This window comes from Fundulus heteroclitus, chromosome 7 (genome assembly GCF_011125445.2).
Source record: "Fundulus heteroclitus isolate FHET01 chromosome 7, MU-UCD_Fhet_4.1, whole genome shotgun sequence".
Classification (NCBI taxonomy): Eukaryota; Metazoa; Chordata; class Actinopteri; order Cyprinodontiformes; family Fundulidae; genus Fundulus; species Fundulus heteroclitus.
The window spans coordinates 6,086,420-6,105,831 of record NC_046367.1 but is presented as its reverse complement, the minus strand read 5'-3'; the positions used below and the strand labels follow the sequence as shown (position 1 = coordinate 6,105,831).

At 40.6% G+C, this 19,412-nt stretch overlaps 1 protein-coding gene across 5 annotated transcripts in view; it reads right to left on the bottom strand.

The window, feature by feature from the left end:
- Window positions 1-13,393: 13,393 nt before the first annotated feature.
- Window positions 13,394-19,412, bottom strand: part of LOC105921041 (diacylglycerol kinase beta) — a 309,320-nt gene continuing 303,301 nt past the window's right edge. For all 5 annotated transcript variants that reach the window (XM_036138804.1, XM_036138806.1, XM_036138803.1 and 2 more), the window contains one exon: window positions 13,394-15,689. In XM_036138804.1, coding sequence (XP_035994697.1) covers window positions 15,591-15,689 — 99 coding nt within the window. In that variant the 3' untranslated portion in view covers window positions 13,394-15,590. The remainder of the gene's footprint in view (window positions 15,690-19,412) is intronic.

The window sequence follows — 19,412 nt, the reverse complement described above, 5'->3', positions numbered from 1 at the left end:
AACGAGCCAATAGCGTCTCTCTCGTTTCTGCCTTATTCATGAGATGATGATTGACCAATCACAAGACGACGTGGTCCTATTTTTATGAATGGCTGGATTTTATTCACAGTTTTTTCAATCAAGGCTGCCAGGCGTGCTTGTTAAAGGGCCAGCAGCAACGGAAACGCACTAGGAATCAGCCCCAGAAAGCGAGCGAGCGCCTTTCTGTCCTCTCAAACAGCAAACTGGTTGATAACTGTTCTGAATCGGCTCTTTAAGCGTCGATCAAACAAACTTAAATTCAACCGCTGAGTAGTTTGGTCTTTTAGAATAATTTCCTTTTAAACAAACCTATTTCTACACATCATAGGGGATTTAATTAGGACGCTTCTTGCATTGAGACTACTCTTGGAGCTGCACTGACTAGTCAGAGAGCTTTAGGCATTGATTTGATGCCAGAAACTAGGCTTTAAATTTGCTAATCAGATCAATAGTCCTTGTGCAAACCTCCAGTCAGATACAGACATGTTGTTTTAAAATGCAATGGCTTTGCTTTGAAAGGGAAAAAAAGAGTCATATTTTCAAGAACAATGTCCTTACAATAAAGTTATGCGCATACGCCCTTCGGCTCTCTAGTATCAAGAGGTGATTTCTGACTATGCATGTGTGCGAAGGCCAGGCAGTGGAATCCAAAGGTTAGAGGGCACTGATAAATAACCATGCTCACCATATTAGGAACCCCTCTCATGAACTCTATCTGACAGCCAACGTCACTGAGGGCTCCAGCAGCTGGTATGAAATCTATAATCGCAAATCCCTGCTGCTACGATGCAGCGATTATGAGAGTGCTACCGAGGCAGTAATAGTAGGAAGAGACAAACACATATGTAGCTGTCACATAGAATCTCAGTGGTCATCTAAAGGTCTTAAGCTTAAGGCAAACAGGTTGTCTTTCATCGTCAGCTTAAAGAGGGAGAGGCTGCAGAAATATCCACTGACATTCTCCTCTAAGTGTAAATAGCAGAAGACATCTAAGTCAGTGGGACTATCTGAAAAGCAACAGCCTGCAGGTCTGCTGCCATTTGGTGTTGATCTTTGCTGCTGCGAATGTGGTGGGTGGTCATATGGAGGCATTTAGAGAATGAGTACAGCGTGTTGCTGTTCTTACCCTTTAACAAATTGGCCATGTGGATACAGTGACAGGCTCCTTGTTTAGATACCTTTCACTGTTACTCTTTGGGCGGTTTGGACAGTGAAAGTAGGCGTTGTGAAGACAAGGCCAGGTTTAAAGCCCTGGCCTGTCCTTCCCTCCAGGACTACAACTGTAGGTTAGTGTGACACTGACATAACGGCCAGATCAGCGAAGAGCGTTACCTTGGAGCCATGTAGGCTAATCCCAATTGTTGCCAAGCGAGGTAAGAACACAGCAAAAACAGCAATCCTTGAACCGTTGTGCCACCTTCAGGCATGCACGTCTAGACCAATGAGACACATTTCAGATATTAAAAAATCCATAAATAATCAATTTGCGAAGCAAACACAGTAAATGCAGGAAACAGTTGCAGAGCTTCTAATAACATTACATAACATTGTACAACAGATTGAGTTTGCCCAGTAGGGTTTGGGTTGTAACTGTCCCACTAAGCTTTCCTGGAGAACTTTAAGCTGGATTTAAACCCCTTCTGCCCCACTTTGGATCATTTTCAATGTGAGCTCAGCCACTGTCCAGAGTGAGTTCTGAAAAGATCATGAAAAGTCCAAAAGTTTAGTTCTAACAAGATAACCACTCAGACAAAGGAGAACCAGAGCTGGTCCTTAACTATATGTTAATTATGGATGTGAAGGTTTTCTTGTTTTAACCCTGCCTTAAACCTTCTCCTTGACCTCACCTGTGTGCTGTGTTCCTTCATTTTCATGGTGCTGTTTGTTCTCAGATGTCTCTAAACCTTCACAGAACACCTGCAGTTATACTGAGACTACTTTGCACTCCGGGTAGTTTCATTTTCTAATTAGGTGACTTCTATTTATTTTGTTGGCTGCCGGTAGGGGTAAATGTTCTGTGCTGGTCCTATTAGATCTCAGTGCAGCGTTTGATAGACTGAAAACAACTGTGGGCATTACTAGACTGATCTTGCTCTTATCTTTCAGGCAGGAGTTTCTCTGCGTCCATAGGACCATTTATGTCAGACTCTGCTCCTTTGTCCTGTGGTAGTGCCCCAAGGCCCTGTGCTCGGCCCTCTGCTGTTCATTCTGTAAATGCTTGCTCTTGGAAAGATTATCGGTGGCTTTGAAGGAATATCATATCATTGTTATGCTGAGGAAGTCCTATTATACTTATCTTTAGTCCTCATAGGTTAGACAAACTGTCCGTGTTTCACAACTGCTTAGCCTCCATTAACAAATGGATAGCAGACAACTTTTTACAACTAAACACAGACAAAACTCAGGTGGTAATTTTTGCCCCAGACAACATTACCCCTAAGATCAGGCAGACCGTTGGGGCTCTATCATCCTCTGACGGTAAAGTTGTGCGATATTTGAGTGTCCTGTTAAATCTGTTGTTCGTTCCTGTTTTTTTCCATCTAACATTGCTAAGATTAGATCTATGGTTTCTAAAGAGGTTGATGGAGATACTTGTTCATGCTTTGTATTTCTTCTTGCCTGGATTATTGCAATGTGCTGTACACGTGTCTAAATAAATCCTGCATGGACCTAATGCAAGTTGTACAGAATGCAACTGCAAGGCTTTTGAATAAAACCAACAGGAGATCACACATTACTCCTGTACTTAAGGCTCTTCATTGGCTTCAAATGGTTTTAGAGCACATTTAAAATTGTTGACCATTACTCACATGGCCAAGCTCCATCTTACATCCAGTTGCATACACACATTTCTGGTCGCTCTCTGAGATCTTCGGGTCAAGACCTTTTAACTGTTACAAGAACATGTTTTAAAACAAGAGGTGACTGTGCTCTCTGTGTGGTGGCTCCAAGGCTCTGAGACTCTCTCCCTCTATCCTTGAAAGCCTTAGATTCTGGGGAAACTTTTAGAAAACGCTTCAAGACACATCTTTTTAGACCAGCTTTTAACTAGTCAATATAATTTTATATTTGAAGTGCTGTTGTTGTTGCTTGTTTTATTTCATCTTACGTTTTTGTTTCTACTGTGAAGCATATTGTGGCCCCTCTTGTCTGTGAAAGGTGCTATATAAATAAAGCTTACTTACTTCTGATGTCACAATTTGTTGTGCTGTATTTTATTAAAGGATATCAGAAAACAAGGTGATCAATTCAATTCAATTTATTTATATAGCGCCAAATCATGAAACAGGTCATCTCAAGGCACTTTATAAAATCAAGTTCAATCATATTATACAGATTGGGTCAGATTATATAGATTGGTCAAAAATGTCCTATATAAGGAAACCAGTTGATTGCATCAAAGTCCTGACAAGCAGCATTCACTCCTGGGGAACCGTAGAGCCACATGGAGAGTCGTCTGCATTGTACATGGCTTTGCTGCAATCCCTCATACTGAGCAAGCATGAAGCAACAGTGGGAAGAAAAACTCCCCATTAACGGGAAGGAAAACCTCCGGCAGAACCGGGCTCAGTATGAACGGTCATCTGCCTCGACCGACTGGAGGTTACAGAAGACAGAGCAGAGACACAACAAGAGAGACAAAAAAGCACAGAAGCACACATTGATCTAGTAATCTGTTTTACATTAGATGGTAGTAGCGGGTGAGCCGTCTTCTCTGGATGATGTCACAGTTAACAGAACGCCAGACCAGGTGTACCTACTATCAAGATAAAAGAGAGAGGACAAAAAGTTAAAAGCTGAAATGACGACAGTGATTTCAATGTAATACAATGCAAAACTGGAGAACAGTAGAAATCAGTAGAGTGAGAAAATTAGACCCTGATGTCCTCCTGCAGCCTACGCCTATCACAGCACAACTATAGAGATAGCTCAGGGTATGAGCCACTCTAACTATAAGCTTTGTCAAAAAGGAAAGTTTTAAGATTAGTCTTAAAAATAGACAGGGTGTCTGCCTCACGGACCAAAACTGGGAGTTGGTTCCACAGGAGAGGAGCCTGATAGCTAAAGGATCTGCCTCCCATTCTACTTTTAGAGACTCTAGGAACCACCAGCAGACCTGCAGTCTGAGAGCGAAGTGCTCTGTTAGGAACATACGGGGTAATCAGAGCTCTGATATATGATGGAGCTTGATTATAAAGGGCTTTATACGTTAGAAGGAGAATTTTAAATTCTATTCTTGATTTAACAGGAAGCCAATGAAGGGAAGCTAAAATTGGAGAAATATGATCCCTCTTGTTGATTTTCATCAGAACTCTTGCCACAGCATTTTGGATCAGCTGAAGACTTTGAACTGCATTTTGTGGACTTCCTGATAGTAAAGAATTACAATAGTCCAGCCTTGAAGTAACAAATGCATGGACTAGTTTTTCAGCATCACCCCTGGACAGAATGTTTCTAATTTTGGCGATATTCCGGAGGTGAAAAAAGGAAACTCTGGAAACCTGTTTAATATGGGATTTAAATGACATGTCTTGGTCAAAAACAACACCAAGATTTTTAACTTTATTACCAGAGGCCAAGTCAATGCCATCCAGATTAAGTGATTGATTAAGAACTTTATTTTTTGAAGACTCTGGCCCAAAGATTACAACTTCTGTCTTGTCAGAATTTAAGTGCAGGAAATTTAAAGTCATCCAGCTTTTGATGTCATCAAGACATGACTGCAGTCGAAGTAACTGATTGGATTAATCAGGATCAATAAAAAAGAACTCCACACTGTCCATATAATTGTTAATAAACAATGTGGAAAATCCTCTGAGCCTTTTATTCCACTTCACACTTCAAATAAAACACCGCTGAAGTTTGGTACTAAACGTAGGAAGGTTCAGAGGGGTGTGAACACGTTTGCCCTGCACTGCAGGGCTTCTGCAAACACTTGGAGAGCGATGCAGGTGTGAAAATCACTTGTCTCTACATTTCCAATGAGCACAGTTCAGCACAGCTTTGCTTGTAGTCTTCCATCAGATTTTGGTGAGAGTCTTCTGAAGCCAGAGTATCTGTAAACAAAACTCCTTTTTCCAAAGTCGGATATAAACACATCTAAACAACCACGGCAAGAAGGAAGTACACCTCCTTTCATTTCCCCCATCAGAACATGAATAAGTACACCAAGAACTTTAGCAGCAATATATTGAAGTCATTGTCTTGCATATGGCCCTGTTCCAGTGTCAAGGTGAATTATTGGTCCCCTCTCCTTTATACAAGGTGTAACTGTTCAACAGACATCCTCACATTTGACTATAGAATGCACTGGCATACAGCAGAGGGTCTGACTGTACAAGTCTGTACGCCAGAACATCAGAAACAACTTGCAGGTAAAAGCGATATGTTTATATATGTTTTTTTTTTATTAAAGGCGGGAATTACAAGCACTGGAACAAAATGAGACACGTCTGTTTAGTGAGTGCACAGAATCTGTACTTGTATATCTGCTTTCTTCGTCTCATCAGAGTATCGCATAGTCCTCACAGCTGCAGTGTTGTACGTAGGGATGAAAGTTGTGCAGCAGTGAGTCTCAGCAGGCCTGTACCAGCTCGCAAATGTCTGTGGACATTTCAGAAAGAGTTAAAATGGAAAAGCAGGGCCTCTGGGCACAGGATGCTCTCACTGAGGGACAAGATGCGGCTCGTCTACTATTAATAGCTCATTGGGAGATAATTCCTGTCTCATTATCTCAGCAGCAGAACCCAGGAAGCTTCGCCAAAGAATGTTGTGTAATGATGTTCTCTTTCACCATCTCTTTTTTTTTTGTCTGCGTCCAAGGCTTAATTCAGTGTCTGCTACAACCATCTCTGCAGGATACTACTACTCCTCAGATCAGGGCCAAAGGGCAGCATGCGGTTACACTGCTGAAGGCACGAGGAGCTAATGAAATACTTCCTTTTGTTGTGATGTGATTGACTTGCGTTCAGACTTTGGATCTTGAGTCAGAGACATACCTTTGGGCAAGATAACAGGCTCCTAGTAGTGACTGAACTTTGGATGCTCAGTGTTTGAGGTCAAACATGTTCAGGATCAGTGTGGAGAAAGCAGCATCAACAGCAGCCTGCAGCTGTATGGACTATTTAGGATTGTGATCAAAGCGTCAGAAATAATGCACTTCTAAAATCCAGTGCCTTGCAAAAAATACTCATACCACTTAAACTTGTTCACATTATGTCCCGTTACAGCCACATACATCAACATATCCTCAGGTTTTATGTGAAAAGGAGGACATCGATGAGAAGAAAGGGAAAGATACGAGACTTTCAAAATAATTCATAAATTTAATCCTGAAAAACGATCATATGTATTCAGTCCCTCTTTTATCTGATACCCCAGCACAAAACCTTGTCATCAGAATCCCAGTATTAAAGTCCTTCTGTGTGGAATTTTAACAGAGGTTTCTTGGAGAACATTAGAGAGAGAACACGGCAGAGAGGTCAGGGGAGTTCTGGTGCAGGCTTGCAGCTGTAATTGCAGCCAAGAGTGGCTCTCTGACGTACTCACTCAGTGGGAAGGAATACAAATGGACGCCGCATTAATCCAAGAGAATGGCGCTCCAGTGACATAGCAATGAAAGTTTACGGTTGCAAATGTGGCAAAATGTGAAAAAAAGGTTTCAAGTTTTAGAAAACCTTTTTCAACACAAAGTAAACTATTTTTAGTGCACCGTTCCTCAAAAGCTGATTTGGCTACATTTTTATTCAGACATTAGCAGAAAGAGGAGAAGCACTTCATAAAAAGGACCAGACGAGAAGGGTTGTCTCATCATAGTCCTGCAGGGTTAGATCCCTCCACACTTTTTCTGTTCCTCTGGTAGCCCAGACTGCACAGAGTCAATGCACAGCAACGGGTAAAGTAAGGATTTAAAGCACAATTAAACTCAGAGTTTAAACTATTTAAAATATTAATCCAGCTGACTCATTACACTTAGATGTGATAATTTCCTTGATGTACTGTTGAGTCTGTTCTGTGACCACATGGTCACCCGTAAGCTGCAGGTCCCCAAGGTGAGCCTTCAGCTGCTGACTGTTCTCTATTTTGTTTATGAATACATTTCTTAGTCAGTGGTCACTGGCCAGTTTGCCACCTCACACGGTGACATTGCTGTTTTGTTTATGATTATTGTGCGACAGCTTTTATTGACATGATCAGCTTTTGTTCAGCTTCAGGAGGTTTTAAAGTGATCTGTAAATAAACTTGACTTTGACTTTATACTTATCTGTGTAGCTGCACTGATTTGTGCTCTAAAAATAAAAGGGATTTAGATAACATTGCAGGTAATGATGGTAAAAATGTGTGCCTTGCAAATATATCCACATCCAATGAGCTTTTAAACATTGTTTCAGTCAAGCAACGAAAAATTATCCCCCCCCCCGCGCCACCCCCCCCCCACCTATGTGTTAGTAATTTGTAGAACCACCTTTCGCTGCAATTACAGCGACATGTCTTCTGCAGCACTTTGAATTATCTTGCTACTGAAAAGTGCTATAAAATGTAAACTTGCCTTCTGTCTCTTCCAGCTTTCACGGTTAGAGACTGACATTTTTGTCCACTTTTTGAAAATAGCTGAAGCTCTGTCGGACTGACACGGGCATCTTTAAATAGGATTTCCTTCCTTATAGCTGATTCTCAACTGAATCTATATCTGTACTTTGACTAGGACATTTTGGCGCACATGTTTTGATTTAAATCATTCTATCCAAAGCTATGAAGAGTATCTATATTAATTTCTCCATCAAGTCTGATCAGCTTCTCTATCCCTGCTGAATACAACCATCCATACATCATGATGTTACCACCGTCATGTTTCACTATGGAGCCTGTTCAGTGAGATGTGTTTTATTAGCATTCCATCACACATGACTTAAAAAGCTAATCAACCTTCATTTTTATTTTTTTGTTTTTACAGTGGTTGAATTCCTGCTATTCCTCCATTAGGACTAGACTTGAGGAGTGCAAGACTAATAGCAGTTCCAGGTGGAAATACAGAAGTAGGTATGTTAGAATTCCACAATAATTCAAGTTTATCTGAATTTGGTTTATCATGACATAAATCAGCTCTGGCCTTGGTTCTGCTCTGACAAGCTGTTAGCATAAAGTGAACACAGTCATCTAAGATAATAGCAAAACATCTGAACTATCCCTTTAGGAAGGAGCACATGAACAACAGGGTAATGATTCAGTCCAAATGTGGCACAAGTGGAGCCAAAAATGCCTCAACTTGAAATGTGATTTTGTTTACTTCAAGTGATTAAGGAATAAAAAAAAAACAACTTTAGCCTCTTGTGGTTATGGGCTGATTTTTAAGTGCTTTGACTTGCGAGAAGTCACTATTCAACGAGGGTGACACTTTGCAGAGACAGATACAGGCTGCAGAGGCTGGACATATCGATTCTTCAGGCGCTCTATTTGATCAGCTTCTAGATAACTTGGGGCCAGCTCTGCCCTTGAAACCCTCCGATGTGCTCACCCGAAGGGCAACAGAGGCATCAACAGAGGCGCGCTATTTCAGAAACAGATCATGTGATGCTCTATCCTCTTGTTTATAGCCTCCCCTGGAACTGCAGGGTGACTTCATAAGGGAAATGAAGCATCTAGTTTCATTGTTTTGATGATTTAACCCATACTGGCAGCAACAGCAGCACTCCACTGGAGCTCTCATTTGATCCTGAGGTCACTCAGTGCCAATAATGATTCCCAGGCCGAGATGTAGATCAGAGCGGTCTAAACTGTGGAGGCCACTCTGAGTCGATGCTGAAATTGAAGAGCATGACTGAGAGAGGGCCAGTAGTTTTTGTATTCAGCTTTAACCCACTTTACACAGCTCATCTGCTGTGTCTGCGCCCATATTTTTGACTACAGCTGTGAATCTATCCATATTTTAGAAAGTGAAAACGTTCTCCCCTCAACTTTTATTGTGGCTGGTTTAAACTTTCCATTTACCTCAGAAGAGAAGCTGGAGCAGCCAAGAATGATGTCACACACAACTGCATTCCCTTGGCAAACCTGTTGGCTTTGGTAACTGTGCAATGTGTAGTTCTGAGTAATATGCAGCATATTTAGAGATTGAAATGGAGAAGGCCATGGACTGGAATCGAAAAGATGGATGGAAGGTAGCATCATGTTCACATGAATATTTACAGGAACAACAGACTTTATGAAAGGGAGGTTTTGGAATCACGCCAGTCCTTCTCTCGTCCACTGCCTACCTCTTTGAGAGACTGAAGCAGAAACATTTTACCACATCTTGGGGATTGGTGGTAATTAATTTTTGCACTTCTGCTGTTGAAAGAGAAAAAAGTGATGTGACACGAGAGTCTGGAGAATTGCTATTATAGGGTGAGCAATGCATTGTCCTAATTCTGGCTTGAGTTTTAACCAGTGTTCTAAATAGCTGTGTTTCCTGGCATAGGCTGGATTTTAAGCCTTGTCCGCACATTTCCAAACTTGAGATTTTCTGCTTGAGGTCGAGTCCATTCCAGAAGCCTAATGGTAGCCTCCTTTATCTGCTCCAACACCAGCTCTGATGTACGTTTTAGGTCATTGTCCTGTTTCATCTCCAAAGTGTTCCCATGTTTCAACCATCAAGTTATTTATTTGTAGTCAAGGCAAAGCATTTTGATCTAGTCTTCCTTCAATACTCCATCCTATGTAAATGGCACCAGTACCCATTGTCCATGTGAGCAGCTAGATACTTCAGCCGTGCTTGACGGTGCTCATTGTGGAGCATTGGCTTGTTTCTTGGTTGATACCCTCTCAGGAATAAAGGAGAGCAATTTGTACAATTTCTGGATTATGCTCAACAGCCAGGACACCAATAAGTTTAAATGAACCAATTCTGCCAAGAAGTAAGGTCCATTGTTACACCGTAATTACACCAGAATGCTTTGGATGGCTATAAAAGTGTTTGGTCAAGGAGTAATTGGTATATATATATATATATATATATATATATATATATATATATATATATATATATATATATATATATGTGTGTTTGTACCTGTAGGTCAGAATGATTCTGACTCTTTGTGGACCAGAGATAGGCAACAGTAAATTTAAACTCAAATTAAAACACCCAGTTCTTATTTATAAAAATTACTGAAAATGTATGTTTTATATTCATTCAGCCCTGGAAAAATTAATCATTAGGAACCTAAAGATTAAAATAAATGTATCCTGCATGCCAATGATGAACGCACAGAAACTTGTGAGTGTAACTAATGTAGACATTAAACACTGTAGACAATGTAGAGATTAGTCTCCATCAAAGTTGCTGTTTTACCTTTGGAAAAAACCTGCCTCTGGAAGGTTTAGGCACAGATAAAGCAAACCGATTTGATTCGTTTGTCAGTTTAATGACAGCAAATTACATCACACTGGTAAGCAGCCTCTACTGCTAAAGAAAGGTCAGCATGCTACAAAAATGACCATGCGGGTACTGATAAAATCCCCTGAATCCTGTTTGCTTGGATCAACATGACTGTGAAAGACCATTAGCACAGAGTGGGTCAGTTTATTTGTTAAGGCAACTGATTGCTACAAAGGACAGAAAGAGATATGAGTTGTGACATGCATGGGAAAATCGTTCAGACAGCCTTTGAGCAGACGCTTGTGTTGGCTGCCCTTTGAGCTGACATCCTGACTTCTTGTGGAAACCATAATGTTTCCAATCTAACTGATCTCTTCTGCCCTGTCTTTAACATTCTACCCAAAAGAAAACTACAGCAACTAAACCTGGAATAGCAGTGGAACTACAGTAGATTAGATGGAGCCACACACCTGATTTGTTCACTCTCCTTTGTCTCAGCAGGCATGCAGTGATGTTGGCCTAATTAACTTCAGATAAAATATTATAAACAAATATGTACACTTTGTAATATAGGCATCTAAAACCATTCTCTCAGTAAATGTACAGTTAGTGTAAACATGCACTCTGTAACCACTGAGTCGTGCTGGCACGCAGGCTCCATTCCCATATAAATGATCGCCATATGCTGTTGTTATATCGGATTATTTCAGCTCGAAACTGACCACTGAGATGGATCTAAATGACTGATAAACTCCATCCCAGATTCCTGAACCAAGCTGATATCATCTGAGTGAGTTACATAACGCCTGCGACTGGTTTCCATGGTGCCCGGCCAGAGCATCGACTCAGTGGCTGTTAAAGGGAATCAGGGTGTGAAGGCAATGCCTAACCCTACAGTGGAGCTCAGTTTGGATCACCAGAACATCCCGTGGCAGCCAGGCATAAAAAGACAGTTTTCCACATCATCTAAATCCCCTCATATGAAGGTTGTGTCAGAATAAAGGGTTAATTCGATAACACTTTACAATAAGGTACATAAAATTTGATTAACTACTTGGGAACGCCCTGAGAACTAATTATGTACTAATTTGCAGCTAACCAGTCCTTACTGGGGAACACATCCCAGCCTTATTAGAGGACTACTGGTTGGTTAGCTGTGAAACAAAGAGGAACTAATCAGAAACTAATAAGTAGTTACTGAGGAAACCAGAGGAACTAATTAGTAGCTTACTGGTGACCATGCGGCCCAGCCTTATTAACCAGTACTATATCATGGAAACTGTATCTAATGGATCAGTTAAGGATGTCTTTTGTTTTTAAGACACCCAAAAGGTATTGGTTAATATTAAATAATAATAGTCAGACTGATCTAACTATCTGATTAGGTAGTGATTGAGTAAAGATTTGTTCCTCAGTAAGTACTTGGTATGAGGTTTAACTGCATGATGTTAACAAAATAATAGCCAGGCAATGATTCGGTACTCAGTAGCTGATAGTCAAACATAGTTAAGATGACAGCAGTTCAAGTATATAAAATTGCTAATGTCTTTTAATCAATAAGTTTACAAAACGGAGACTCTAATGAAATGAGTAATCACTAGGTAATTCATTTTTTGACAATTAAGAGCTGTATATTCACTAGTATATTCAGAACCCACATTCTTTGGTAACAAACCAGTAGTCCCCTAATAAGGCTGGGCTGTGTGGTTATTAGTAAGTACTGGTTAACTACCAGTTAGTACATGATTCGTTCCCAAGACGTTCCCTAGTAGTTAATCAAATGTTATGTACCTTATTGTAAAGTGTCGCCATTAATAATTTTTTTTAAGCGATGTTCTGTTCAAAATATTATCAGGAATAGTTCCCTAAGTAATAGACACATGTCATATTGTGAGTTTGTAGTAAAGAAAGTACATCCTCAGAGCAGCGGAAGGCTTCAGCCGCATGTTTTAGCCAAACTGCAGCTGCTATTTAGCTATTTAAAAGCACTAAAAGTGAAAATCCTATCATCCCCTCCAGTTGTCAGATCACGGCATGCTTGGCCCTTGCTCTTAATGTTATGCGTTAAATATAGTGAAACCAATAGTTAAACCTAAATATGTAAAGCCCTGTACCAGATCAGAACTGACCAGTACCTCTGGACCCGTAGAAGGACATATAACAGCTGAACTGGGGACCCGACTGTGACGCTGAGATTTTTGGCAGATGTTCTATGACTGATGTAGAACTCTGCATGGATGACTTTCTGTATACAGTGAAAAACTACTAACACCTGGTTTAACAAATGTAGACAAATTGTTTTTGTAAAAAAAAGTTAATAGCGGTATTTTGACATTCATTTGCAAGAAAAGTGGAGCAAAGCTGAGGGAAGAAATATCATACAACTAAATTTAATCTAAAATACAGCAAATGGAAAAGTACACTGTCTTTCAGTCCTATGGTTTTACTTACATGGGATATAATAAAAAAACTGGCATGTCTTTACTGGGTTCCGCAATGATTCAAACCTAACCCCAATACTCAGTATCATCCATCCATCCATCATCTATACCCACTTTATCCATGCTGGGTCACAGCAGGGCTGGTGCCTATCTCCAGCAGTCAGTGGATAGTTGAATTCCAATTGGAATTTTATGATCAGATTAAGCTCAATCGGAACAAAATTGTAATTCGACAGAAATATATCAAGAAGCAAAGCTATCTGTGCCGATACAACGTTTCTATTTGAAACATTATAAGAGCTCAAAATTGTTATTTATTCACCAATGTTTCAATCATGATTGGAAGCTGGTGCAAGTCCAGCCTGGGCGCTCAGAAGACAAACAAACACCTTTGATAATGCTTCGTTTGATTTTTTTTTTTTTTTTTGTTGCTCAGCAAAGACGGAGGCACTTCTTCCTCCGCTTTTTTTTTTGGGGGGGGGGGGGGGGGGCATTTTGATAACTGCGCATGTCAGAGTAGTTCAATTCAATTCAATTTTATTTATATAGCACCAAATCATGAAACATGTCATCTCAAGGCACTTTACAAAGTCAAGTTCTGTTCTGAATAAAGCCAGGTGCATTTACACGCACATTATGATCAGATAAATCAATTATGTGCCCATATAAAGGGTACAGTCCAATTATTTTTGGCTTTTTAGTCTGACTAGATTTCAATCCGATTGGGAAATTATGTGCATGTAAACATAGCTACTTCCTTGTTGATGAACCAGTTTCAGCCAAACTGCAGCTGCCAAACAGATGGCCTCACGTCTGGCTGTAAAATACTATACATACGTAGGAGTTCATGCTCAGCCCTCTACCTAGGTGCTGGGCAGCTGATTGGAGGTGTTTGTAACTATGTATTCTCTCCATACATGACTATGTTGTTGCAGAAGTCTTGTGGTTCATCAAGTTGTGCAACCATATTCTTTTTAGAGAGAAGAAGCTTTCTCCTGGCATCCCTCCCATGCAAGTCTCACTTGTTCTGTCTCTATATACTTCTGTCATGACCATTTCACCATGCTAACTTATGCCTGGGCAATCTGAGATGGAGTTCTTTTGCTTTGATTTTAATATTTCTCAGACTATCTGGTGTAAATTTGCCAAGACATCCACCTTGGACAGCCTGGCAGCTGTCTGACTGCGGCTTTACTTCTTAAATCCCAAGGAAGCAGTGAGGTTTTCAGTTTTATACACACAGCTTTACCCTTTTAGCTTCTTCTTTGTTTAATTAATAGTTATACTGTGAGGCCTGGTGTGTCTTTTTGTAGACCTGGGGTTAGATTTTAATCATTTTATAATCTGGCAAAGAACATACCCTTTTTTAAGTTGTGATATGAGTTCATATAGCTGGTTTCTCTTTTACACCATGACTATAATTTGATCTGATTAGAGTTAGACAGAGTGGAAAGGTGCCTTTGGAGAGTGACTGCAGCAGCGGAATAGTGATCTGAACCAAATATGCCACAGATTAACAATATATTAAAAGACATTCATGTGTACAGTTACAGTATATGTGAGCTAGAGCTAGTTTACAGAAATATACATATTCTATTTGCACATTAGAATATACTTTGTTGAGACAATAATATGGATATATTTCTTATAAACACCAAACTTAATATTAATATTACTCTTAAATTTCTAGCAACTCTGTTTTATTTCTCTGATGGATCTTGGAGAAGGGCTGGCAGCACACTTTCAGCGTTTGACTCCATTACTGAGGTTAGGGTCTCAGGAACAGAAATCCTCCTTGCAGTAGACACAGAAATTTGTCTGACCTACTAATATTTCAATAAATAAAAATTAAATAACTGGCCCTGCTTTTGGACCCCTGAAGGGTTTTACTTTGGCACACTAGAATCTTTCTAGTGTGTGCTGTACTGTGCACAGGGGCTGATCCTATTTAAATTGGGAAGTTAGTGTTATAGCACATGCATCATTTTTAAACAAAAAACAAAAGTGAACCTCATTGCTATGTTCTACTTTCAGTTCAGACTGAGTATATAGAGATAGGAGGGCCGTTGCTTTCTCTGCCTGATCATCTGCACAACCAGGAAATGTGGTCTAAAGGTTTTTTCTGTTTCGTTTTTAGGACATTGATACTACAGATACTAAGTCCCTGCATGCTTCAATCCTTTCCGGGCCACTGTTACACCATGATGCCATCAATCTGCAAACACAGTCAGTTAATAATGGATGAGGTCTTTCCTTTGGTATGGCGTGATGAGAGTCTGTGGGGAGACCCAGACACGAAGTGCTCTTGCAAGCAGCCGTTGTTTCATTATTCATCCAGGTATTTTAACCAAGGCGAGGAGTTCACTCCGCTCACTCGGCAGCCCTCCTCACTGCAGTGTGTTTCAGTCTCTAATGAATCGTCGTATAATCCGCCTCTCTGACCGTCCAGACCCAGCAGCGGGGTTCAGCTGGCAGTGAAGTATTGGTGTGTGACTTGGATTTTCTGGGCAGGAGTTTGACTGAGGATGTTTTTGGACTCAAGGATGATGGTTGATACTGTCTGTTGCCTTTTTTGTAGGTTCTTTTAAGAATAACATTTCTCTAGACATCCTAACTTCAGAAACAAAATGAACTAGCCATGCCTATAATCCAACCTGGCAGCAACACAGCTGTTATCTGATTGATTGAGTCACTTGTGCAGCAGGAGGCCTGTGTGTGCATATGTGTACTGTATAAATGTGTGTGTGTTTCTGAGTTGGGGGACATTAGTCCTAGTCACGACTGCAGTTGCGTTTCTTGAAGAAGAAGAATGGCGTCTTCTGAGGCGGGCCCAGCAGAATGGGGACCTGGTTCTTGTGCGTAATCCTGACCTGTAAATATCAAGAAAGAAAATTATGGAATCTGGTTTGCTTGAAAATCTTATTAGGCAGACAGTCGTCACTTCCTGACACTTTACAACAAAATAACTCACTGTGGTCTTGAAAATAACAGACACGAGAGGCTGTGCTGCACTGTGACAATTAACTGACTTCCCCCTGTGAGATGAATAATATGCTGTGAGATTTGATGGAATGACTTTGTTGGAGGTCGAGGCTGGGCATGTGCAGAGGTGGCTGAATAAGAGAGTCTGGAAAGGAGCCAAGACAGGACAAAAGTAGAGCAACACTGAGCTTGGTAGGGCACACTGCCTGCTATTTTAGCTTTGAAAGATAGGACAGCCACAGCGCCATGTGGAACTATTCATACTCCTTCAACTGTTAGATATTATATGAAACTACAGGTTGCTGGAGCTGTTGAAAGCTTTTATAGGGACATTAACATAATTCACATACACTGTGGATGTTACAGATGTGGTATACATAAACAAACAGTCAGTTATCTCGGGGGCCACATGTAAATGTGGATAAACCTTGACGTATATGCTGTTGCACAGTCTAACAGATAACCCCCTGTAGTGTCACATCTTCTAACTGCTCCTGCAGGGGCATGTCCCTGTTTATCTATAAGAAGCTGATGTAACCCTTAGGAGAGGCTCTTTCCAATTCCTTTTCTCCACGACTATTTTATGAGAGCCTCATCTGGCAGCTGCAAACATTACTTTGGCTTGTCTAGAGACAAAGTGTTAGAGTTTCTGATTTGAGAGTCATTTCCTACTAAAGTATTATTCAATGTGTAACTGCTTCTTTGGGGCAAAAGAAGCGGATGGGACGCAGTGGCGTCCAACTCCCATCAGGGGTGGTAGCCTTAACAACTGGTGCCGAAACCCAAGCCCCTGAAGTAGAATACCATTTTTTTGGTCTGGAGGCCACAGAGGAGATGACACCAAAGCCCGGCCGGTTGTGGAAAAGGTTTGTTTCTTTCTCTCCAGTGGCTATGTGTTTCCTCCTCTGTGAGTGGATTTGTGTACTTTTGGAGGAAGATAAAGTTAGAATGACACTGGCCAGTATAAATGTATTAAATAATTTATATATATAAAAAATAAATACAAAATTGTGTGTGTGACATAGTGGAACTGAACTGACAAGTTCACGCTGAAGTGATGGACCCACCTCTCAGCTACAGTCCGCTAGCTAATTGAATCTACTGTGTAAACCCCATAGTAAGTTTGAACAGAAAAAAAAGTTCTGGTAAATAAGTTCTTACGGAACCGGAGCATATAACTGTGTGTGAGTGCAGCATCAACCGAATCAAAAGAGCTCCCAATGTATTTTGTCCCATTACAACCACAAACTTCAATGTACTTGGGATTTTTTTCTGAGGGAACGACACAATGTAGTACATAATTGTGAAGCAGGGAAAAAAATGATACAACATTTTCAGAATTTTTCCACACAAAAAAAATCTGAAAGACAACAGTGCCAGCATCATGCTGAGGGGAGTCTGTTGGAAACTGCAAAAGACTGACTGCCCACTAAGAGGCTGTTGTGAACACTGTATATCTCTGAGTGAAAAGCTGTGGTTTACAAATACAATAAATGCAAAGAAGAACGTCAAGGTCTTCATACAGCTATAAACAAGAGCAGTAACACTGAAGATGTTTCCCCAAACAGATGTAACATTAACCCAGTAAGGTGAAAGGTAATTACATCTTCTACTGGCCATCTCATTGTGTGGCCAATACTGTACACCCACTGATAAAAAGGGTTAAGCCCTAACACAAGCACTCCTTCAATGGTCTGAAGTATATAGAAAGTGGCTCGTAAACAGAACAATATGTATGTGGTATCTGTGCTATATGTTGATTTATTTTGCTGATACTTGCAGCATTTAGAGTGGCACCAGGGGCCAGAAATGGTGGCCTGATGCATCCACAGTTAAACTGGGATTAATGGCACTGGCAGACTGAGGTTTAAAGCAATCTTTAAATTTTACCGATATGTTTCTTCAGACTGGAAGGAATAGTAACATTTTACTGTGACCCTGTCAGAGTCCTGACCTAAATCTTATACAGAATCTGTGGAGGGAGCTAAACAATATGGGGGATGGAAAACTAAAGGTTGCTGATGAAGAATCCGACAGTCAAAATAGTGAGCCAGTATGTATTGTGTAGTTCTACATAGCAAACCAAGAAGCTGTAACTATGATATAACTTCACAGATAGTGATTGGTTAGATTGTGCACAATGTTGAGAGAAAACATGTGAATTAAAGTTGATTTCCACTACAGCAGGGAGTTGAAAGGTGTTTGGATGGGGTCAGTATTGCAAAAATTCAAGTATGATTGAAGTTTTGCTCAATCATACTTAATCATGAAAACAACTAAACTGCATCATCCACAACATTATGACCGACCAAATTACTGTGTAGTGGTGAGGCTGCACCACAAAGGACAGCAGGCATCTGCTAAGAGTGATCAAGACCTCAGCGAGGATTGTTCACTACTGCTTTCAGAATGACCAATCCCAAGCAGCAGTAATAAAAAACAAGTGTTTTTCCTCAAAGGCTGACACTTTTCTTACTTGAAGATAAATATATATGGTCAAAGTGAGATAATGAGAACTAAATGATAATAAAAAAGCTTGATTCCTTATTCTGGAATATTAAGAGATGGCAACCCTGCCTTCTAGATCACCTGCAGAACTAGACACTTTTGAATCGGAACAAGATTTGTTCTGATGTGAAAAGCGCTGGTTTGATTCAAGGATTCAAGAGTTCTATTTGGTCCCTTTTGTGAACTATTGCAGAGTGGAAAGTGTGTCTCACTACTTCTTCATAGTGGTTTGGGCTACCTGCCTCAACAACTGTTTTGTTTTCATGTGAAACAAGTTATGCAAGCAAAGATCCTCAAATTTCCATACCTGGCAAATCTTCGTCAAAATGACATTCGTATTCTGATGTCTGTAAACGTGACGACGAGCTGCCTGTCAAACTGGAACTCTAATCGATGATATTTGATGCTTTATTGCCTTCTTGAAACACTATTTTGAAGAGTTCACTTTCAAAATAGTGTTTCATGTTTTGACCATTAAGACCTGTCATGAATTTATGGATCAAATGGATACGTGAAATGCATGGGGAACGGCCTTATATCACCTCTATGAACCTCTTTCAATATATTTTTCTTTTTTTAACACATCCTGTCATGGCATTTCAGGCATATTGAGCAGATGGTTGCCTACATGTGCTGGGGCAGTTTTGCTCTACAAAGAGGATATCTCAAAACAGTGTTCTAATTGCATGAATACCTTGATTAGATCCAGATTCTTTCCAGGCTCAGTAGACCACAGTAATGTTATAGTGACCTGTTTTTGTACTTGGAATGATTGTGTGTTGGTGCATGGATGTGTGTATGTGTCAGAAACAAGTGTACTTGTGAGTGCGAGTTTGTAAGTGTGGCGAGAACGGTAGAAAGCCTGCAATCCACAGCACCCAAGAACAACAAACAGCAGGTAGACCTGGCCCCAGAATGGCTGAGTAATGCCAGACTGTCAGAAACAAAGCATAACCTCAAAACAGCCATATGCCAGGCACAGAGGTAAGTCACCCAATGAGGCACAAGAGTGGTAGCCCCCAGGACAAAGAGGCATAGAGTGCCACTCCCAGCTACACAGCCGGAAACTGATCCCCTTGGGGTCCCAAAGCCCGCCCAGGGGG